The 25,030-nt window shown below is 41.2% G+C and overlaps 1 protein-coding gene across 2 annotated transcripts in view; it reads right to left on the bottom strand.

Moving 5' to 3' along the window:
* The window catches only part of si:ch73-63e15.2 (protein strawberry notch homolog 2), a 79,138-nt gene extending 54,842 nt beyond the window's left edge, over nt 1-24,296 (bottom strand). For both annotated transcript variants that reach the window (XM_049589053.1, XM_049589054.1), the window contains exons 1-3: nt 24,150-24,296; nt 5,504-5,730; nt 4,345-4,430 (exon numbers count right to left, since the gene is read on the bottom strand). In XM_049589053.1, coding sequence (XP_049445010.1) covers nt 4,345-4,430; nt 5,504-5,611 — 194 coding nt within the window. In that variant the 5' untranslated portion in view covers nt 5,612-5,730; nt 24,150-24,296. The remainder of the gene's footprint in view (nt 1-4,344; nt 4,431-5,503; nt 5,731-24,149) is intronic.
* Between the last annotated feature and the right edge of the window lie 734 nt (nt 24,297-25,030).

Below are 25,030 nucleotides of genomic sequence, written 5' to 3'. Positions count from 1 at the left end.
TAACGCCACCCAAGTTGGTTTATTAAATTTACCAAAAGGACATTTGTGAGTGCTGGCTTCTTTTCTTTTTTTCTGCTGCTTTTGGCCATGCACCTGTTGAGTGGATTTATTTTGAGAGTGCTTGTTTCTTTCCTACGTGATTTAGAACAGAAGTATGCAATGTGAGACACACTCTATGACACGCTCCCCCACAGCTTCGCCCTCTAGTCCAATATGGTCACTTTTGGCTTCAAAAAAAAAAAAAAACAAAAAAAAAAAAACAAGATGGAGACGGCTGAAGCCCTAAACTCAAAACAGGTGTCCACAAACCAATGGGTGACGACATGGCGTTACAACCATGATTCTGTACAGCCTATGTTTACAAACAGTAACCATCAATTCCTGCATAGCATACCTTTAATAATCAGAATAAAACTGCTGCCTGCATTGAGCTGGTTGAAGAGCGTACAAAGAAAAGACAAGCCAAACATGAATACAGAGGTTTATATGTGTGTGTGCCATCACCAAACACAAAGACACAGTATTATAGAACACAGGTGGGCTGGGATGTGGATGTGTTTTGAACAGGCAGGCAGGCAGGCAGGCAGGCGACCAATGAAGGCACAGTTATCCTTGGCACCAAGATTGCAGTGTGCTGCTTGATTGACAATGGCACGCCCTCTCCTGTGTCTCTCCTCCCGCTGTGGCAGCAAAATGCCAGTTCGCCTGTGCAGAGCAGCATTCCATGCCGTGTGCCAGCACCAAAATGTCAGGACTTCTAAAGCTTTTCTAGCCTGTCACCCCGTTTTCTTAGTCACCATATGGAATTAGCAATTGGAACATGAATGTCAAGTGACTCATGTGAGGTCTCAACTGAAGTTGGAGAAACTGCCCTATCATTTAACAGAGAACAGCAACACACCAAGTCATACCCATGGAAAAGAACCAACACTTCTTTGACACAGTCTCAGTAAACACAGAACATCAGTTCTTATAAAAACACTACGTTTTAGAGGGGTAGTGTATTAGACTGAATTACGTTGCTGTTGTGATGTCTAAGCTCTGTATACTCCAGTGTTGTGACCTATAATAGTTCCTGTTCCAGACATTTTTATCTCTACACATAAGAATGGTTTCAGCCGTGCAGAGGTGAGTGAGCACATCAGTCAGTGCATCAATCAGCACAAACAGAGCACTGACCCATTCACATTTTTTCCTCACTGGTGCAATGTGATCTATTAAGTCCTCTGCCTGTTCTCAATGGCAATGTGAGTAGACAGCTACAGGCTGTAAAGTTCAATCAATTACATCATGACTGTATAGTGCAAGTCAATTGTACTAAGCATCAGCCTTGAGATCATGGAAGAAAAGAGTAACTGCATGAATACCTTTTCAAACCACAGGACTTTCAAGAGGAGAGCCTTTACAAGAAAACAGTGAGGTCACAAGATGATATTTAATCACACTGATCTCATTCTAATCAGACACATTTTGATTCTGATCATGATATTTGTAAACTGTATGACAGAGAGTGACATAAGGGTTTTGTAAAACCGGCTTGATGTCAGAAAATTCTGCTCTGAGTGAACCTGAAAACCACAGACCGTGCACACACGTCATCCGCTGCTTGAACTTTTAAAGAAACACTGCGCACACAGCAATAACAATACAAAACACCACTACTTGAGCAAACACTTCCCGAGTTGGGTTTGTGTGTCGCAGGTTTGGTGATGACTAAATCCAAGTCATTTAAAAAGTTTTGACTCACATAGCGTGAAATCTTGTCTCTAAAATAAGTCTTATCCACTGAATCACAAAACAGATACTACAGATACTGTATGTAGATTTAAAAAAAAAAAAAAAAAAAAAAAAAAAAAAAAAGCCCACGCCACTCTCAAATTTAATCCACACATTCTTTATGTTTGAACTGGTAAAAACAATACCATGCTGATGTTAGCAGTTTTTAAGACACTGATAGTACAGCTTAAGATAGACAAGAAATGTGGGACAGAGAGAGAGGGAAGCCACTCAATAAAAGATGGCAGGTCAGAGTCGAACCTGCACCGCTGCCTCAGCCTATATGGGGCTCTCACTCTACCAGGTGAGCTAGAGGTCGCCACCATAGTTTCTCTCTTTTCCTTTCATACTTCTGCTCTCTGTGTCGTGCCTTTTCTCTGGTCTTGGAGTTGCTGACATGTTGTTTAAATGTCAACTATATTAAAACACATTTCCATCCTTAACTGAAACACCTATTCACAAAAGCCAAGCCAAAGCCCCACTTAACAGAGGCCATGTAAGAAAATGCATGTTGACCAATTCAGACAAGTGGCTCAGCTGCATCTGTCATCTACATCAATAGTGTATTGAGCTGTGATCATTTGAGCGCACAGCAGTGCTGTGGCTCGGCGGATGCAATGCAGACACGTACAAAGACTGCAGCTGCTTCTGCTCTGTTGACGTGTTGCTTACGTTACACAGCCAGTGTACACAACATGTTGCACAGCATTCTCCCATGCACACATACACACACCTTATGCAGGAGGAAAGAGACAAACATCTCTCATTAAGTGGTGAGGTCATTAAAACGGAGGAGGGTTGCAAGATGTTCAAGTCACGGTGACACCAGACCACACACTACAGGAAATGAAGGAGGTCTGATAAAGGCCATTCCCAGTGGTGACGTGGGCCAGTGGTGGAATGTAAGGTTAAAAGCCATGCATTGGCCTGATGTGTTAGGTCGCTTGAGGTGTCATGAATGCAATGACAGGACCAAATAATATCTAATAATTTATAATCAATCAATGGAAGTGTCTGAAACACTTTAGTCCCTGTTCAAACATGTTCAACCTTTATAGAAAGGGTAAAACTTTTACCTTTAGGGTGCAGAATGATGGTGCAGCCACAGTTTTTATTGCACAGCATCACAATAATTAGAGGGCACATACGTAGCCTTTAAGTTACTCAATTAAGAGTGAAGCAACATCGATCACATTCCAGTTTAAGCACTGACTAGGGCTGGGTACCATTCAAATTTGAACCAATACTGGTACCTGGATTTTGGGACCATTACACAGTGGTACCTTTTTTGGTACTTTACTTTCTTTGTAATAACAAAATTGGACTTTTGAAGAAGCAGCAGGAGTAGCCTAGTACATTAAAAAGCAATTCTGCTCCTCTGTGTTTTTCTGTCTAGCAGTGACACAAGGCAGGCTGCAAAATTATCTTTTTTATCCCCAAGCCAATTGGTTTGAGAATGTTCCAATTTTACCAGCCGCTCAATAGATCATCATTGTAGTTTTGGCTGGTGAGTGAAGCAAATCTACCAGCCATTTTACCAGAATTTAACCAGTGAATTGAGCTAAATTTATACCCTGATACTCGGCTAAAATAATATAGAAAATAAAATAAACTGGACCCCAAAACTATTGCGGCAGATCAGCATTTTGGATCTGCATTTTCAGGGGACTTCCTCCTCCTGTCTTAAGTTGAACCCAGTGGCTCATTTGAAGGCCTTGGAGCACCATGGCTGGCTTCCAGGCTTTGGGATGCTTCACGGCACTTCCACCTCTTGTCTAAGCCCAGCATTCTCACCCAGATGCGCTCTCAGATACTGAACTTTGGCACCAATAGATCAACAGGAATCTGTCCTCAGTAGTACAAGTGTAATTTGGTCAGTACCCTTAAAACCACTGTGTTCAGTACCCAACTCTAGATACTTCTATTTGAAAATTTCACAATATGAATATATACCTAGTGACTTTTGGATCTTCATATTCATTAGGATCCCCATTTGTTGATTTAGATACATCAGCTACTCTTCCTGTGGTCCAAAAACTCCTTGGGTAAAATACTTTTACAGAATACACAAATCTGAATTTATGGTATCTGTCTTGTACAATATCAACGTGACTCATAACTCATAATATAACTCAGTCTGTGTGCCCTAATCAGAAGGTCTATAAATAAAGGGGAAGTGTGTTAGTCTGCCATGTGGATGTGGCTGTCTCGGTCACATGCAGTAATGCATGAATCAAATATGCACAACATTGGCAAAATATTTATAAGGCGCCCTCAACAAACACACCACAGTATCTGTAAATGTGTAATACTTGAGAGTCCCAAGGTTTATGGGATGTTTTGTTAGCTCATGTGTGAAACTCCTGTGGGTAGTTGTTGCCGAATTTCAACAGTTTGCAGCCCTCAATCTAAAGGCCACGGCCTGCTGGTATTTGTTATGGAACATTCTCAGCCACCATGTATGAACTGGTGCGCAGAACGAAAAGTTCTCAGCTGATGTACTGTCGTTCTCAGCTCATGATAAGGCAAGGTACTGTCAAACTTGTTTGTGAATGTGTATTAACTTACTGGTTTCCAGATTGCATAGGGCAGTGTATGCTGTATCCAGCCTGCTGAGAGTAGGATCCCCAGGAACCAGAGGCATATATTGAACTCTGAAACAGAACAAAATGAAATGTTACAAAAAACAGCACGGAAATCAAACACTGGACAAGTGCAATGTGTCTATCCCTCCTGTGATTAATGTTTTGGCAAAATTAACAGCAAAAATGATGTGCTGAGCTTTATTTGTTATGTTTACAGTTCAGTTCTAGAGAATACTTTGACTACTTATCCCTGATGGTATCTGGATAGGTAAACAGTTTCAGTTTTATGAGGCGAGGTTTTGAGAATTTCTCCGGAGTTTCTGTCGCTATCCCATTACAGAGTGAGTGAATGGAATTTATTAGTGGTCATAAAAGAGATATCTTCCACTTCAAACTGACACTTTATCCACACGTCATTTCTTAATACAGTGAGCACCAAAAAACAAAACTTCCATTAACCAAAAACACTACAAGGACAGTAGGAATTTTAGAGGGCAGGAGATAAAACCAAACAAAGTAGACATTGAGAGGATAAGTGAGAAAATTTGGGTGACACAGCCCCTTGATATTTGGTCTCCTCTTCACGAGAACTGCAAATATTCCACAAGCAGCTGCGCCTGGCAATTAATACCACAAGTAGGATCACTTCCTTTCTCACACATTTCGAGACTGTTCTGCAGAAGTCCCGTACACCAGCGCTCAGATCTCAACAGACGGTAAATATCTGAGGTATTGTGTCAGCTGAAGTGTCTTCACCCACGATGCTGGGTATGACATAACAGGGCAAGTATAAAGAAAACAGCTAATATGATGAATCCAGTTTAACTTGGTCATTATGTCATTAAATACCGCTGTGTAAGAACACACTGTGCTGTACTTAGACACATGCAATTAATATATTAAAGTACAATCTTGTGGGATTGCTTAAGCTATCTCTAGCACTTATATTTTCATTGCTTCAATGCTTCATATATCCTAAAAAGAACGTTAGGCGACAGTAAAATGCCCCAATTTTCTGACTTCTGTAAAAGTGAAACATAAAAGAGAGTAGTAGCATTGTAGTCATGTCCATAACTACAGTGTAAATTAATCAAAAATATATATGCCATCTAAATAAATACAAAAATATCCCTTGAGCATACCTCCATGTTAGAGGGGGCCACAGAGAACAAGCTGCTGTCCAGCTGAGGGCCTTCTGGATGCAGGTAGTTCTCCCCGTCCATGGCCAGCGCTGAGGGGAGGGTGGGCATCAGACCACAGCTTCACACATGACCACCAGCTGACTTAGGCTATGTACCCTCCGACCGCCACCCAACTGCTGGCTGTGTCTGAGATAGCACTTCTAACAGGGGCAAATGCTTTCCATGACCTGAGGAAGACAGGAGATACGGGGGGGAAGTAGCAGAGGGAGAGAGAAGAGGAAAGAGACATTAGAAGGGATGCAGGGAATTTGTTCCAGTAAACACAGTGATCAATACTAGGGCTGAACGATATGGAGAAAATTTCATATCTCGATATTTATGCCAGATATCTCGATACCGATACGATACGACTATGGGTTCAGTGAAAACTAAGCATTCTTTATTTAAAAAAAAAAAAAAAAAAAAGGTCCAAACCATTTTCTGGAAGCCCTCTTTAGTGACTGAATACACAGGAATCATGTGTAGCAATATGGTACGTTATAGCGTTTGTATTGTCTTTGTACCTGCTGGACGTCGATTGGTATGGCATTATGCTACTGAATGCATCAGCAATCTGACCTTGCTTGGGCTTGACACAGGAGGCCCCAGATGTCCCTGCCGTGTCTTTTATTGCAAGGCACTGTTCATACAGTACTCGGTAGTGTTGTCACGGTACCAAAATTGGGACCCACGGTACGATACCAGTGAAAGTATCACAGTTCTGAGTAGTATCACGATACCACAGAAAAAATGAGGCAGATGTGCCTTTTGTCATTTATAAAAAGATAAATCACTTTTCTAAAATACATCAATGATATTTCAGTGGAATAAATTATTTATTGACATACTTCAAAAACAGCATCAATAAGTGATGAACATAGGGGGGATCAAAATGAAATAAATAAATAAAATAAAAATCAACCAGCCACTCTCCTCCCCTGACAAGTAAAGAACAGTCACAACAAGTGTGGTGAGGTTTGTGGAAATGTGAACGGCTTGTTTCTCCTCTGACACATCACATACCTGTGTGCCGCCACGGCTCGGCTGTTTAGGTACTACTGGGCAGTCGTGACACCAACTTATTCACCTGGAGTCGGGCTTCTCGGTCGCCAATACCTCGCGTCACCAGGCTCTTCACGTACGGCGAAACGCCGGTAAACCACGTTATCTTGCGGCGGCCATAGCGCTCCGCCGTATTCCCGTCTGTGACCCCCGTTCAACCCACAATCGGTAGGTTTTGCCTTTCGTTTCTGCAGCTGGTTGAAATCTGCACTCACACAGCGTGCTGAATGATTTATTTTGCTCGAACAAAACTATTTTTAGTCGCAAATGTGTTGTGTGTACTAGCAAGTTGCTAGCAGCAGCACGTCTCCCTCGCTCAAGGGGATGTTTGTGATCAGCTGGCTTTGCTGTCGATCCAAGGCAAGCAGGAAATGAGGTTTGTGATTAGCTGGCCTTAGCTGTACATTTAGGGCAAGCGTAAAAAGGATGTTTGTGATTGGCTGAGCTGCACATGCAGGTCAAGCTGGGGAAACTCATGGGGAAATTATATCGTCAATATCGTTGCCTTTTGGGATATTAATATCTTGCATGTTCATATCTCGGTATAGATACGATAACGATATATCGTTCAGCCCTAATCAATACCACATCAAAATTTTAGATGTGTGAAAGAGTGTGGAAAAACTCATTGATACACTGGACTTCAGTGACTGTTATTTAACTGAAAGTCAGATAAATACCGATGTGAGGCTAATCTCACTTCTTTAAGAGCACATCTTAAATCAAAACTTTTCCAGCTACAATGCCTTGCAGTATTGCATGGTCAATATTAAATCGGTGTGGACAGCATGTATCAATTAAGGCCTCTGGTGATGCCCACACCTGCTGCAATGACTTTATTTAAAAACACAAAGTGAAGGGAGCTGAAACCCTTCTTGAAAATAGAGGGATAGAACAGTACACTTACATAAACTGCTTATTATAAGTTGACTTTAAATGTTGGATAACACTTTAAATTTAATGAACAGTAATCACAGAGCAAACAGAAACATAAAAAGAGGTCTTAAAAAGTGGAATAGGTCCGCCATAAAAAATATTAACAGATGTAGGTAATTTCACAAGAAGAAACTGAGTCAGACAAATACACTCCTGAAGAGTTCAAACTGAAAATAAAGACTGAAATAAAACAAAAATAATGGTTTAAAGTGTTAAATCAATAACTTTTATAATATTCAGGAGATTGGTCTTCCTTCTCAAGACTTATCCTAGTTGCCTTGTCTTATACATAATGCAGTGTGAGCTTATATTTATTGATTGGCAGGCCTCATTAGCTGGTTGTCATCTGACATGACTGAAGGTTCAGCAACCATCAGCAATCATCAGAAGACCAATTAAAATCCCAGCAGGAGGTCCACAACAGAGTGAACAGGCTGGAGTGCATAGGGGCAGGCCTATTATAAGTATAGCAACTGATTATCAACACGCTGCATAGATATATTATCCAGTCAATAGTATGACTGGTATGACTTCTTCCTTATTGATGCAGATTGTTTTATTTTGTGTTTTTAAGAATATCAAAAAACCTAGACAAAGTGTTGATACACTGAGGCTGCATGCCATTATTCATCTTCACAGTCATAAAGTGTAATAAGGCAGCAAAAGACAGTTTGTTTCACACACAGATGTCTGTGTGTGTGTGTGTGTGTGTGTGTGTGTGTGTTTTACAGGTCAAGCTGTTCGTGTCAAATATAATGACAGGTTAGACTAGCTGGACCAACCTGCCTGGACACAGGCTGAGGGCTTCCTGCAACACTAACATGCCTTCCCTCACACACGAGCATGCCCATGCACACACACACATTTTAGAAATTAAAACCTAAGACACGCCCATTTTAAAACTTAAACAAAAACATCTTACATTTACATTGCAGATGTCATTCTTTAATCTGTCTGATTAAATCAGCCATGCTCTGCTATAATTGAGAAACCAAATCACTCTGAGTACAAAGCTGGCAGATTCTGCTGTCTAACACTGCGGACTATGACAGGACAAATATAAAATAATGTGTATGAACTTAGCTTTAGCACACTATCTATGCTATACAGATAGTTAGATCGATGGACAGATGGATAGTGATAATGATACATAAACTAACTAAATTTTGCATTCCTTCCAGGCTGACAACCTGACAAATATCCCACAATCCAGTCTCTCAGCACTCCACAATGCACGTCTGTGTAGCGTCAGTAACACTCCCTTTTCCCAAACTAATCAGACCGTTACCTTTCTTTCCCTCTCCGTTCCTCCAGTGTGCCCCCAGTCTGCAACATGGGCCAGATGTGTTCACTGGGGACAAAGCCGAGGTAACAAATCCTAATAGAGTTCATGAGGGTCTAAATAAGAGGACCTTTGTGTGTCTGAATGTGTGCATGTGAGAGAAGGAGAGAGAGACCTGACCCAACACATTCACCACTAGCTAGCCAATACACACAAAAGGGAGGCCATTTTACCCTCAAGCTGCCAGTGCGATACCATGTGGATAAGGGTGAAGCAAATGTGTGGAAGCCCAACGCAAGGAACAAACTGGCAACCAACTTTCTAGGCAGGAGGTCTTCAGCAAAAGGATATCAGATATCTTCTGAATATGTATGGAAAGCTTCCAGTCCTCAAGGTTCAGATGAACACAAGGACAGGAAAGCAAGTCAGCTCAGGGCAGCCGGGGAGGGCCTTGTGAGGCCCCTTTGGTGTTGCAGAATTTTACTCAATGCAACACCCCAAGGAGGCTGAAAGCTTGGATGCAGCAAAGGTTCTTGAGCATCTTGCCAGCTTATCTGGGTCAAAGGTCTTGATATATTCCTGTGCTACTTTCAGTTGATCATGCAGGACACACACAGGTCAAACGCACGTTTGCACTCAATCTGAACGGGTCAATGTGGGATGGAACACTGTTCAACATCTATACAGTGGAATAAATATCTACATAGAGAGGAAGAAAAGAGGGCGACCAAAGAGAAAGTGTGAATGTAAGTGGGAGAGTGAGATACAGAACTGAAACCTTCGTGATGATACTTCTTCTGATAATTCTTTGTTGTTCTATTGAATTCTGTGGTTCAGCAGTGATGTGTGTGAAACAATTGTTTTAGTCTTAAGTCTCTGAATGATTACATGCAGAGATTATTCTGTTCCTGCAGTCTGAATACACACACAGTAAAGTTAAGACCATTTCTGTAATATAGCAGTGTATGATACCGATATACTGATACATTTCAATTCTGAATATTTGAAAAGTTTCAATACTTCATTATTTCCTCAGTGTCAATACACCGGTGCCATTCTTACTACAGTCATTCTGCTGTTCCTTGCCACTAACAAAGAAAAGAAAGCTGTCGTTGTGATGTTATAGCCTTGTCATATTTATTTCTTATAGGTCCAGTGTGTAGGATTTAAGGGCATCTATTGGTAAAAAGGTATAAGGCAGTTAACTTAAATGTCTTTTAAGACCCATTCAAGACACCTTTTAACCAAAGTCAGGACAGGTTCATGGACAAATCATGTTTTACTTATTTAAGCATTGCAGGTAAGCACTCTTGATAAGGCCATTTGCGTTTTTGCATCTGCCACCTTAGTATTCTTACACACTAGGCAGGCACACAGAAGAAATTTCAGTTTTGCAACATCTCAGCTAGATGCTTCTAAATCCTACACACTAGACCATTAATCAAATTTAAAATGTAATCAATGGCATTTTTTTCAGTGGTATCGAATATCATTATCTTTCAAGTTGCTGTAGTGAAGTTAAAAATTCCAATATTGTAACAACACTTGTGCACGTGAAAGCCAGAATATATGGTTGCCAAGTAACACAGTGGTAGTAGTCATCGCAGTCGTAGTCGTAATAATAATAATAGTATATATTCTTCCTTCAAGTGTGACTGCTAAAAACGCGCTAGTTCTCCTGATCAGCCTGAGGAGACGGCTGCTGTCATTCTATCACCCATGGCCACATCACTCACCAGTACCATGCCAGTTACTGTCTCTTAGCAACAGAAAAATGCCTGTCTTCTACCGTCCCCTGTGACCGAACCCCCACCCCTCCAGCAAACCTCTGAGGATAATCGATACTGATCACTGGAAGAGTGGTCCTACATATCTCCTTCTTGTAAGGCCTCTCATTACCGGAAAACAGCAAAACCTTCTACTACTCCTAACCACCATGGAGAGGAAGAGGGAGGTGATGAACAAAGCTATCAGTAGGGAGAAGAGGGTTAGAGAAATGGGAGAAAGATAAAGAAGCATGCCCACTGCAGCACAAGAGATACAAGGAGTTCATTCATCAAAACGCAGCACACACAAGTCATCTTTATAATCCTGCCTGTTTATTTAAAAATGTGTCCGTCTTTTTTTGTCAATATCTAGAGTTATAGCCTGAAGTCTGCTGAGGAGGATATGGCTATTTTAGAATAACACACAAAACCTTTGTTGTAAAGCAGTAGAGAGAGAGAGAGAGAGAGAGAGAGAGAGAGAGAGAGAGACAGAGAGAGAGACTCTTTTGCAGCGTAATCTGTTAAATCTGTTAATTACTTCAAAGGTTACTGCTGGTTTTTGTTCAACCCCCTCCCATGTGTGTCTCCCTCCATCCCTCTCTCAGTGGGTGGCCTGGTGGAAAAGCTCACTGCAGGAAGATTAGGCCATTTCATGTGCAGCAATTGTAAAAATCTTTAAAAACTGAAATAAGCCCATTCACTATGCACTGAGCAAATACACTGACTGACTTATCTATGCAGAGGGACTGCAAACGTGGAGATTTGATGACATTAGAAACAGTACTTCCAGTGATGTGGCCACATTCTAGGCCAGTCGGTTCCCTTTGGCTGTGTGAGTCACTGTGCATGTCTGTCAACCAGACAGAGGTTAACTAGCACCATGCACGTCATTTCAAAAACACAATATGTGTTTACTATGTGTGTTGTCCGTTACAGCATCCAACATGTGCTTGCAAGTATGTTATGTGAGAGGTAAAATACAGTCAGTGGTAGGAGGGACTGCCTGGTTGGATGCTGATGGCCTTCAGTGAGTATCAGTGGTAGCCAGAGCACATGGGGATCATCCGGGGAAGTGTGACTTCCCTAAGCTGCTAAGTCACGAATTAACGCTCACGAGGAGAACAACCACCCTGCCTGGCGCGTGTGCCACCTCACTCACACCAATGTACTCTCACATGTGGAGTGTTGATATATACTCCCGCATACAACATAATGATCTGTGGGTGTGCACGTACGATGAAATAAGGCTGTTCATATTGTTGTGTTCAAGAATTACCTTAATTTACCTACCCAAAACACATCCATGCTTTGGCTTTAAAACACGTGTACGCATGCATGTGTCTCTTTACATGCGGTTGCAATTGTGGTGCTAAAAGTAAATGTATCTTACAGAGAGAAAACACTGAATTTTTGCTGAGGTTACGACAAAGGCATAGATATTATCCTGCTTTCTTTTGTGTCACCACCATTAGTTAACTTCCTTGCTGGAGAAAGAATAACTGTGTGAGGTATCACAGAAAAATAACTGCACCCCTCTATCCTGTTAATAACTGTGGCCTCATCACACTTGTCTTATTGCTTTTCCTTGGGCCCTGTACTAAATCCTTCTTAAGGTTCTGAGAAAATCCTTCAACACACAGCTTCATCTTCATTAACAACATTCTCAAAATCAGCTCCATGTGGCACAGTGGGTGTCAGCAGAGGATTCATTTTAGCCACATTCCTCACTTTCATTTCAGCAAAAGCAGCAGTCTACATTGGCTGCATGACGGTTTACACTTAAGGCACGCCAAAATGATTGAAACCTCATCGAGTCAATATATTTATCACTGACGTGTGGGTATATTTTGGTGTCTGTGAGCTCAGTCAAGTGCAGAGCAGTGCTGGCTGGACAAGTCCGGTGAAGACACAGCTGCTGCTGTTGTGAATGAGTCTATGATAAGTCTACTGCCTACCATACACTAGAAGACTTTGAAACGGCTACCTCTACAGATAGCTAGCTACATCTTAAGACAATGTAAGTTTTTAAGATTTTGCAAAGACTGGGAATCTTGCAGGGTCACTATTTGCCAGACCACAACTAGATTCCTTTTGAGATTCCCATCCTGCTCCTGGTGGGGAAAAAATGCCAAACTCACTTTAAGAAATGTGATATATTAACAATTCCCTACGTGTCACAAAAACACATAATCTAAAAACACAAGATAAAAGTCATATGTCTACAGTTGTCAATTTCATTCCTTCATCATCTGTAACCACTTGTCCTGCAGGGGGTTGCAAGGGGACTGAAGCCCATACCAGCTGACACTGGGCGACAGGGTACACCCTGGACAGGTCGCCAGCCTATCACAGGCTGAACTAAAACTTACGATAACATTAAACGTGTTTGATTTCAACGGAATAACTTGGGCTGAGTGCACACCGACTGAGGTATTAATGTCATAAATTTAATTCTGACATTGGAAACTTGTCTGAGACAGTGAAATCTTTAGTGTAAGGCCAGCACATAAATGGAAAGGCCAGTAAAAAGGAATCCCAGACAAAACAGTCACGGAAGAATTACTGTGTGACGTTTTAAGCAAGAGAGTTGCACTTTCAATACACATGCATGTACAGTAAGAGTGCATGCATTGTACACAGAAGTTTTTCTTTTAACAGTCCTCTGTAGGGATCTGTCACTCTCCTGTTGTAGTCTGCATCAGTCTTAAAGGCTAACAAGTCGGCTGACAACAAGCATTCAATCCAACGCACGACACTCACTCATCACCAATCTGAGTCCATCAGCATCACCAGTAATCAGGTTAGAAATGATCAAGGCCCAGCTGCTTTACACCAGAGCAGCAAGGGGGCTGTTAGTTGGTTATGATTGCCTAGACTGGCTGGATTCATTAGCTACTCTGATGAAATATTCATAAAAGGAACAAGTTACTTCTCAGGGAAACGCAAGGCTTCGTCATTCACAACCGCCTACATTATTAATTAGCGCCTTTTTTCAACACAAAAGGCCTCGGCACATGCACAAATCCACACACATGCATGACACATAGCCTTAAGCACATAAATACAAGGACATAGACATTAGCTACCAATCTGTTCTTGTTCCCCTCCCCACAACCACAATTGCCATTCAGTATTACAGACACTGCCATAAAGGGGCTGTGGACAGCCCAGTGAGCGGGTAGGACACTGGATAGAGAATAATGATCGAATGACTGTGTAACCGAATCTGCTGTCTTATCAAAAGCCGGGAAATGGAAACAAATTGGGTTTTAAGAGCCTGTTGTTATTGCATTTCGCCCGTTCAAATATTTATCAAAGAGGCTCTCTGGACTGGGACAGCACGCAGGAACACACTGAAAAAACAGGCAGTCATTTGAATGATTTGGTCTGACTGAAAGGCAGGGTTCAAAGGTTTAGTTACTTACAAAGGGATCGCGATTAATCCTAATTAGATTCTCATCAACCCACTCCAAGTGGCTATTCAGCACCATGATGATAAATATCTTTGTGCCCACAAACACCAGCTGAATGAGACATTAAAGTGATTTATCCATAATGGGGGGACTTAATCGAGCTCTCGTGGCTCAGAGGATGCCTTTGTTGTGGGAGATGAAGAAAGAAGAAAGAAAGGTGAGGGCAGAGAGGAGTTTGACAATCAAGGCCGGAGCAGAGCGGTGCAAAGAGCAGAGAGGTAGAAAAAGATCACAAACACTGGGTTTGCAATGGCTTCATGACACTCATTTTAGGAGCAAATCCCTCTACTTCTACCAGCAGCAGCAGCAGCAGCACCCACCAGAAATAGATCAAAGGCTGACTAGATCAGAGAGAGAACGATCCACTTAGCTGCCTCTTTGCCCCGTTTTCTTCTGACATCTAATTTCCTTGGAATAGAAGGATGATGACACATGCTAACAGAGTGCAGCTCTCCACCCTTTATTGCTCCAGTTTAACTAGTTAGGTGAACAGACAATAGCTTATTTTACCTAAACAAATTTGTATACATAAGTAGTACTCTTTAAATACAGAAGGCTGGACATAGCAATTTGTTTGTGCACATAATTAACGTGCAAGCAATTGATTCTGAAAGCATTTTCTCACAACTGTATGCAAAGTGTGCGTGCTTCTCTTCTGTTTTTCTGTTTCAGCTGATGACGTTAAGGAAGCAAAGAAGCCACATTTAAAGCACTAACTTGAGAAAAGGGGTGACACATTTTTAAACACTGCCCCCCACAGGACACCAAACCCCCAAATTTAGTGGCCAAAGTACATTTTTGATGCCCACATAGACTGCCAAAGTAATGGCTGTAGCTACCGTGACATCAGCGGTTGGTTTGTGGACTCCCATTTGAAACTTGGTTTACACATGGGAGAAGTTTCCCTCATAGGCTTTTTTCAAGAAAACCCTTTCTGACAGAAATCAATTCATTTAAACCCAATTTCCGACTTTTTTCCTAACCTTAATGTTCCTGTTAGAAAGACCTAGAGGAAAATTTCTCCCACCAGGCAACCTTTCACTCAAAGCGGCCCTTAATTATGCGTAACTTTAAACCTTTATTAAAATGTAAATAGGTGAGTTATAAAAAAGAAAAATCAACCCTAAAGTTGTCATGTTGAAAGTAGCTTCAGAGACAAAAGTGTTTCTTGTACCAGGCAGTAAACATGTTTATTTCTGCTATAAAGTTGGGCATTTTCACATGAAATGTCAAGTGACTCCTCAAAGAACTGCAGTTTTTGGCACTTCCATGTTGGCTTCATTTTTCAGCTGCAGAGATTGCCACCTGGATGGCCCAAATGTAAACTTATATTTTAAAACAATAGCCTACAGAGGAGGCAATTTAACGAAACATACAACATCTTGAACATATTTTCTATCGTCACTGGGACAGCAGTACGTCTTTAGACTCAAGACTAAGCTAGCCTGCAACAAGTACAGTTTGCTTTTTTTCCTGAATGTTGTACAGAGTTCCCACGGTCTTGAAATTCTTGGAAAAGTTATGAAATTAGATTAACCATTTTAGTTTTTTATATGCATTCTTTTGGCTATTGTTTAAAATATGTTAATCCCAAAACATGTCTAATGTTTGTATGTAATACGTTTCTTGTATTACTAGTTTAATATCAAGTGCTGCGCTGCGTGACCATTGAAACATCAACAGTATCACGATATACACAGACCAGACCATTGTTGCCTCACAGCCCCTTGTGGGGGCAAGAATGGCGCTGGCTCTTCAGGACACAAAATGGAAAATGCAAATAAGAAATGTGAATATTCATTGTCAGTGTGGTTAACCACTAACTGATGCTGGTGACAGTTACAACAGATGGATAGCTAGCTTGAGTGGGAGGCTGCTGCAGCACAGTGCAACAGTATGGCAGCATCAGCCTGTTTCTCCAATTAAATCTAAATCCTAAATCAAACAGTTGGCTATAAACAGGTTGGTTATTCACAGACAACACGATACCTGGTGAGTCAATCAAATATACACGTGATTGAAAGATAAGGTATAAATTCTATGCATTTCAAGATGTCCAGGTAGTCCTACCCGTTTTAAACTACTGAAATAAAGTCATGGAAATTGGGTTTTATGGGAAAGTTATGGAAAAGTTTCAAAAAATGTAATGATAAAAACTTGAGGGAACCTTTGTTGTACTAAAACACGCAAATGAATTGCATTGTCAAGGCTTGCAGTATGAGATTTTTTTTCTGACTATATTTAGACAGGTACTCTCATTAAAGGCACAGACTCATTCTCAGTAGAGAGATCATCACGGAACACTTCGTGGGACACCTACAGGCGATATTTGGTGGCCACAGAGTAAGATTTTGTGGCCACGTGCCATTCAGCCAAGGTAAATGTTGAACCTTGTATACACTGTGTGTATCATAATTACTCCATTTAATTTTGTGTTGGCTCTCAAATCAAACAATGTATGTTTGTCTTTCAGACATATTATCATGTCTGCCCATTTATAATATTATTATCAGATTGCTTGCAGTTACATAAACAAATAAACAAAAAAACTTAACTCTCAATGCAATGTTGCCTTTTAATGTGCAAACATCAGCGCAGAAACAACACTCTGCATCAGATACTTCCCACCTTCAAGCCATAGTCTAACCATACCAGCCCTTTTTATTCTCAAAATGTGGACCATCTCCCTCTCCATTTCCATCACCCTCACACTCTATACTGTTGCCATTGCCAGCCCCATATTCTCTCACTGACATTGCCTGCATCCCCATTTCCATCACTATCCCTCTTTCTTCTTTGTAATGATAGTCTGTTGTTTTCCTATTTCCATCACAATCCCTCTCTTGCCATGTGCTAGCCATGTCCCCATTTTCCTTATGTTCATTTTTCTTTCTCTCTCACCCAGCCTGACCCCCAGATGAATTCTGCTGCTGATTGGAGGCAGCTGGTTCCCTGACTCCGAGTCTCCACCCCCTGCCCACCCCTCTCAGTCATGGTTGTTCGGGGAGTCAGTCAAAACACCAGGCAAAAGCTATCAGATGCACATTTCGCAAGCAAGCAACACAGCACAGGGACGCAGAATCTGGACTGCTGAACTGAGGGCAGGATAGGAGGCATTCACGAGCACCGACTGAGGCTCATCCTAAAATGGGAACAGGAGGAAACATGTGCTTCAGAATTTAAACAGCTTGTGCTCCTTACATAAATTAAAAATTACATCAGCAAATAATAATATAATCTCATCGTGCTAGAGAGTAAATTGCTGTAAGATGCCAATGTAAGTGTTTTAGTTTTCTTAGTGTGCCCTGCCACTGTTCAAATCCAGACTCTGCCCCTCTGCAGTGACCTACTCTAAAAGGCGTGAGAATATTGCACCACATGCACAGCATCAGGGAGTCTGTCTGTGTCTGTCCTTCTGCGCCACTTTGCTATGCCAACATCAGTTCAATTCAGGTTATCTGTCTGGTATCGACTGAGGCTGCTGTCGTACTCTTGAACAGTAAAACCACTTCAAGCCAGTAAGCCATGCAGAAAAGTAGCCAGACGGGGACAATTCGTTCTAAAAAAATGTTGTAAAAGTGATAAGGTGGAAACAGAGAGTACAGACAAGTTTAATTTTCAACTGCAAAGTGCCCCATTCAGCTTGGTCACAGTTCTTTTAAAAACAAAGTTAGGTAATCACGTTGTTCAAAGCTATTTAAAATATAATGTGTTCATGTAGAAAATTAATTTCAGCAACACAGTATTTCTGAAACTCTCAAATATCAATTTCCGTACCGTCTAAGAACTCTGAATTCCAGTGTAGTTCTGCGTTATTCTACCCCAGTGAAAAAAAAACTGTGGTAGTGCTTGCCAGGACTCATTCTCTTCTGGCTCTAATCCACTTAATCTTCTCACAAATCCAACCTCCATAACTGTGAAGGATGGGTTGAAGACGAGGAAAAGACTAACTGTTGCCTCACTTGAAAAACAAAATAAAAACAGCACACATAAATCCAACTGGACCATGTCATGTGAGATTAATTTAATGATTTTTTGAGGACAAAGGTAGGCTAGAAAAAGTAAATAAACCCGTCTGCCAGCAGCACAAATACATATATAGGGCAGGACGAAGCAGGTCAAAATGTAGCACACGGTGTCAACGAAACTGAACATACTGCGAGAAGATGTGTGTCAGAATGAGCTGACCACTCTTTCTGCTGTTTATCTCTCCCTAATGGACACACTTAAAATAAATATCCTGGGGATCAATTTGTTGGCAGTCCTCTAGTAAACAAAGATAGCAAACATTTACTGATATTGTACTGACCTGACCGTAAATCTTCACCAAACCATAGGCCTCGGGGTATCCTGTAACGTCTTTGTATAGGGACAATTACAGTTAAAATGCAAATGCACTTCTTTTAAGTCTAATGAGCACAATGGCAGCACACTGCCTTCCTGCCTTTTTAAGGAACAAAGACCAGAAATTCCAAATAATTTAAAATAAAAGTGAGAAATTCTTCTTCTTCTGCTTTGTAAAAGGTGTGGTGCGCAGTCATCATATCTGTTGACTTTGTACCCTCTCACCAGGAAGGGACTGTCTCCATCCTCAACTTAACTGTTGTTACAGTAAACTGATTTGCGAAACATTTGTGGTCAAGGAAAAAGCTCAGTGTGTTCACCTTTAGCTAGTTTTAAAACGTCCACATAACAAAGAACTTTGTTTTTGTCTTGTTCCACTTCAATGATGACCGCTCAGGCAGAAGTGTGTGTATCACGCAGAAATTTCTGCAGTTAGGTTGTGAATTTCTAGGGCCGACCCAAATGCTTCAAAGCTTCAATCGTTGCCATGGAAATCGACATCAAAATCAGTATTTGAATGTTCTGGGGTTTTCTGTATATATTTTGTATATTTACATGCATAGCCCCAGAAAAAAATCGCATAAATTATGAAATAGTTATCCAACATCATTCATTAAGCATCAACATGAATTATTTTTTGTTATTCTCTGACAGGACTTAATTTAAACTTAGTGAAAGTTTAGCACCATTCAAACAGGGATACTGTGACAGACCTTTAGATCAGCAAACAAGATTCAGAAAGTGTCTGGAATAGTTTCAAAATTTGCAAAGATGACCTTCAAAAGTCATGTGCCAGATATGCCAAAGGAAACTGGTATAACAGAAATCCACAATGAGCTTAGAAAAAACATCTAAAAGCTGTATACAGCTTAGCCATCTTGCTAAGTCTTTTTTCCCTTCTAGCTATTATGGCTAACATGCAACCTGTGTGCTAACAAAGTGGCTAATAGAGTGTGCCAGGGCTGACGTCAAAACCCGGAAGTTTAGCATTAGCGCTGGTTCCCGGAAGAGAAAGTAAATGTGATTTTTGCATTGCGTTTTGGATTATGTCAGAAAATAAGCTCTGTGGCTAACACAAGTTTATGATACTTACAGGTTTTGTTCGGCAAGATAATCTTCACATATGAACACCTTTCATACTGCATTTGAAGCTTAAATGCGATCGCCAGAAGTAAAAAGCTAACGTTAGGCTTTAACGGACTACATGACTACTCCACGGTCGCATGACTCTTGACGTCACCGCCACTAAGCTTTCAACTGATTTCGGCCGCTTTATTTTAAAAAATTTGTATAATGGGGAAATCGGACTGTTTAAGATAAATAAGAAGCTGTAATGGCGGACTGCCAGCACTCTCGCCTGTTCGGGGGTGATGACGTTTACTGTCCCCGACAGGGTTTGTAGTCGTATTGAGCAACTTGTTAGCGACCGCCTTTTTTACGACACGTAAAAGCTTCAAAATTCACAAGTAGGGTATTTACTGGCGTGTTTTATGTCGTAGAACAAAACCTGAAACTCGCTTAAGCTTTTGTTAACCACAGACCTTATTTGAGGCATTTTACCAAAATCCCATTCAAAAAAATGTATTGACTTTTAGACGAGAGAACCGGAAATGCTAAAAGCACTAACGGAGTTCCGGGTTTACTGGCACACTCTATCGTCATGTTATTTTAAGGTGCATCAACTAATGTCCTTGTCTTTCATTTACACCCCCCACCCAAGCCCCATCGAAGCTTTCATTAATCACGACTGAAAATTCGATGCCCAAAAACTGGTACTCAGGACAGCCTAATTAATTTCAGAATATATTTTAACTTCAATACAATTAAACCCACTGCTAACAACAATACTAACTATAATGTGAATAAAAGTGTTTTTAAGAATGCTGTAATCAAGTTTGCACTCAATGACAAACACTAACAGATGAAAGCTTGCTAATTTGCAAACATCTAGGATTACATCAAAACAAATCCTCCATTATATATGCAAATACCACTAATACTTTTAAATTCATCACAGGCAAAACACCCAAATCAAAAGGGTCCTATGTCAAGTGACCTATATCAACAACCCACCCTAAGATCACGGTCAAATCTGCATGCGTTATAGGTTGCCCAGTTGAATAGGGTCAAATTGGACATTTCACATTTGATGTATTTATCTTGTGTGAAAGCGTATTGTGGATCATCAAGTCTGCTATAAGACTCCCATGCAAGCAGAACAGCCATATGCTGTGAAACAGTCGATCAGAATTCTTCGGGTGTAAAATGTGGCATATGTGACACCTCACCGACACGTTACTCCAAACATTTTACAGTCTACATTGTATGTCAACATTCAAATGACTGTTTGTTTTTTCCTTCCCTGTTAATCACATGGGGCTGGTTATAAATCCACGCTGATAACTGAAACAATGACACACAAGGTACCCTGTCATCCGTCAACGCAGGCACTAATATTTCTCTCATGTTTCCTTCCTGGATGAGTCCCATACTGGAATCACTGTTTGCTTTTCTAAGAAGGATGTTGACACACTTTTTCCACAGAAAACCATAAGGCAAAGCGGTGAAAAGGAACGCCAGAGTGTGGCATGCTCTCCTGCATTTCAGTCATCTCTTACAGAGCTCTTATGTGGCTTGGGAGAGATCCACATAGCCTCCAGGTCGGGATACTAGTTGGGACATGGGATACTCAAATAGTCCATTGTCAAGGACCTGTTTGTTTCTTGTCACAGTGTAGAAGTGAACACAACGGCCCCTAATTCCCAACAACCGTCACTTGTTCTTTCACTTGTTTCTGACCAAAACATCTACGTTATGTTTAATACATGAACTATTATCTAATGAAGGCCAGATTCCGGGAAAGCAGGAACTGAATCAAATGTATTACCTAGCCCCGAATCCCCTCCTCCACTCCGCATTTTTCACTCTCACTCTAATCAGCCTACGGGCCATAAATTAGATTTATCACTGGCACCAATTGAAGAGGGGAGTGAAAAAGGGCTAGCAAAGATGAAGGCAGGGGAAGAATGGAGGCCAAGTCACAAAGAGCAAGGGGCATGAGCCACGGTTGAGCCGTGGATCACAGCTGTGTGAGCTCACACGACCAGGGAGTGTTACAATAACTTAAATGCAAACAAAAAATGTGAATGCTGTTTCCTGATAACAATTATCCAAATGCAATAAACAAAACTGGAACATTACATTTAAGAACATTCATGAAAATTAACATTTCAGAAGATACGTCTTAACACTTTAAAGTCATCGGGCCAACTTGCTAATCCTGCTTAGTGAAATACCCCCATGTTCTCTGTGTATCATCCTTAGGCTCTAAACACAGTATAAACAGATCTGGTGTGTTGTGGCCTTCAGAGCGCCTGCAGGGCAGGCAGCCATCAATTGTCTGAAACAGTGGGAGATTAGAAAAAGAGGGGCAGCGCAGCAACAACATGCAACTTAACTCTCACACACAAGCACTGTTTAGCACAAGTTACCTTTACTATGACTACACTTGCAGCCCTGGACACGGGGCAGGTATTTGCACAAATCCTTAAAATATTACAAGGCACACTGGTAACCAAAAGTAGCTAGTATTATATATGCGACATATGTCAACTATTTTGTGAATTACTATTAGCTTGTTTCAACCGAAAGACAGAACAAAACAAAAAAGGCACTACATGACAAAGGCAATTTTACTGCCTGTAGGGTTGTCTCCGAGTACAGCCATCTAATTAGATTTAGTCGTCGAGGTTGCAGACACGTGAAACATTACAAGGAGCAGTGACTTGTGATTGTTAGCCTATGTTTCTGCTTGACAATCCAGTAGTTTAACAGCCTGCCTGTTGCTATTAAAACCTATATTGAGAGAGAGAGAGACAGACCTGGCTGCTAGAGGGATATGACAGCAAGTGACACCAAGGCCACTCACCACGTCACTGGGGTTAAGGGCACTAGAGTAAAAGACAGGAACCTACCATGTCATTCACTTTACAAAATAGTACCCATCAAGGGGGAGGGGCGTGTGGGGGGGATATGACATAATTAGAAAAATAGCCAGCCACCATAGCAACCTCATCTACTGTGTCAAGGCTTGCATGAGGCCTGACTAGCCTTGGCTGCAGGCAACAGACACACTGGAATCTCAAGAGGGAAAACTGCAGGAAAGAAAAAGAACTGGGGGGGGGCAGCTTTTGAAAGCTATTTTCATTTCCTCCTAGTCGCCCCTCCTCTTTTCAAAGTCACCCCCAGACACCCCAGTATTTCTGTCACATATCAAGCCAATATTATTAGGTCAGGTGTTTATTCTTATCTTAAAACTGAAGCTATTAAATTAAAGAAATCACCAGTGACATGTTTATCCTTAAGTCATAGTAGCACTTCATGGTGGCACGGTGGCATAATGCAGGCAGGGTACACTTAACCATACACAGTATGCCTGCTTCTTCATTGGCAAGCATTTAATTATTAAGTTAAGCTCTAACACCGTTTAATTTAAGTTACATACAATGTTTACAATTAGCTGCCATTACACAACTGGCTGCGTAGCCGACAGAAGTTTGTCACTAAGTACAACAAAACTAACCTACAAATGCTACACCTATTTTACTTTGCTGTTTCTTTCCTTAACTATGAATGTAATGAATCAGTACCTGCCAGGCACAAGCCGGTGCAACAACTCCCGAAAGCTTTCTGAGAACTACATGAATTTCCAGGTAACTCAAAGTGGCCCTCATTTGAATCAAACATGACATTGCCTTCCCTACAACTAGCTCTAGCGTATGTCCTACTGTGTTCATGTTTACACTTTAAAGTGCGTATACATTTACGTGAATGTGAGGCAACGGTTTCACACAGCCGGTACCGTACTAAGCCGAAATGCGGCTTCTTATAAAGAAAGGTACAGAGGCTCATTGGTATCCGCACAGCACAAAGAAACGCAGCCAAGGCTTACGTTACAGTGTTACTGCCACTACTGTTAGCTTGCCCATCGACAAACGGTACCTTTAACAAGCGCTAGCAAGGGAACAAACGTTGGCTACAAAACATTACAGTAATGTCCGCTTCAATTCATCGGCTAACAGTCACGGACAGAAAAATAGAGCAACATTTTACACTTGTTTGATAATACTGGGTATACTTCGGAGAGCCAATTGTGCTAGCTAGGTTAGCATAGCTTGTAGCCCTTTTCTGACTTTGGGTATGTTCGTTTTGTACATTGCCTGCGTATGTTATTGGATTAACGTCACTCTCTATTTAGTTAGTTTGCTGAGAAAAAGCTTTCATTTCCTTACACTGTGATAAAAAGTTTGTGTAGCAAGCACACAAACTAGCATGTTGATCTTTTAAAAGTAGCGTTAGCACGGATTTTTTTTGATGAACCACATTAACGTTACTTGCCGTTTAACTACTACCAAGGCAATAGCTTATTACTAGCTAGCTACATGGTAACTAGCTAGCTTGGTTAGCTGATGGCCTTTCTTGACGGTGGCATATCAACGCCGACAGTGCTGAGTGTCTTTTTTATTTGCTACACATATCCCAACTTCCTTTGGCTCCAACTAACTCCAAGTTTACCGATAACGTCGCCTGTGATAACGCTAAGCTGAGAGCAACCGTTGAAGAACCGGCGTAGCCCGTCGATGAAAACGTGCGCGTCTAGGAGAGGCTGCCCAGAACGCATCTTGTTGTAAGGCATCTGCCGATGTGTCGCTCGCCTTTTCGCAATATCCCCGAAATACACTTACCGTCAGTATGTTTCTTATTCTCAATCCAAACCCCGATCACACGGACCGATTCTGAACGAAGACTCGCGTCAAAGTAACAGAAATACGGGATTTTATCCAACTTATTCTTCTTAGTTGTTTTCTCCACTTCCTGATTGAGATGGTGCCATTTTGAATAGCGAAAAAATATTTCCGCCGCTGTCGTCACGCGCAGTGCCGCTCGGTGATCGCGAGCAGCAAACAGCCAGGCCATAAATAGTTCATCACGGTGATATCTGGCACACCTGAACCAATGCTGCAAGTTAGAATAAATAAATAACTAAATAAATAAACATGATGGCAGATGAGATGGGAAATGAAACAGTCATGGCTCAGTTATTGGCCTTAGTGTCAACGCATTAAATAATTATGACCTAATAATAATAAGCTTAGACAGAAACTTACTATAAATCTGTTACTTAATGCCATTTGGTGTTACTAATTTGTTAAGTGACATATCTGTAAGAGTAGAATGTTTAAACTCTATCCTGCAAATGGAAATTATAGGCAAACTGTGTTTACCCTACGGTATGGTTTATGCAACACTAAACATCCTTGTGTAAGTTTGTATGACCAGTGGCTTAAGGTAGTTACAATGGGCCCCAGTGCACGCTATTATGAGGGGCCCTATTACGCCCTAGTTACAAGTTATGAAGCACACACACACACACACACACACACACACACACACACAGAGTTTTATATGTTTTAGCACAGTGTGTCTTACTGCTGCTTTTACGTTACATCCACTTGGAGATACTTGATACTGGACACATTAACATACATACATATTACACAGCAATCATCGTTACATATCTGTGTAAGACAAATCTACTTACGCAGAAGAAAATAGGAAATTATTA

The sequence above is a fragment of the Epinephelus fuscoguttatus genome, linkage group LG10 (genome assembly GCF_011397635.1).
Source record: "Epinephelus fuscoguttatus linkage group LG10, E.fuscoguttatus.final_Chr_v1".
Taxonomy (NCBI): domain Eukaryota; kingdom Metazoa; phylum Chordata; class Actinopteri; order Perciformes; family Serranidae; genus Epinephelus; species Epinephelus fuscoguttatus.
The sequence above is the reverse complement of the archived record's forward strand: the minus strand, read 5'-3'. Positions and strand labels throughout refer to the sequence as shown.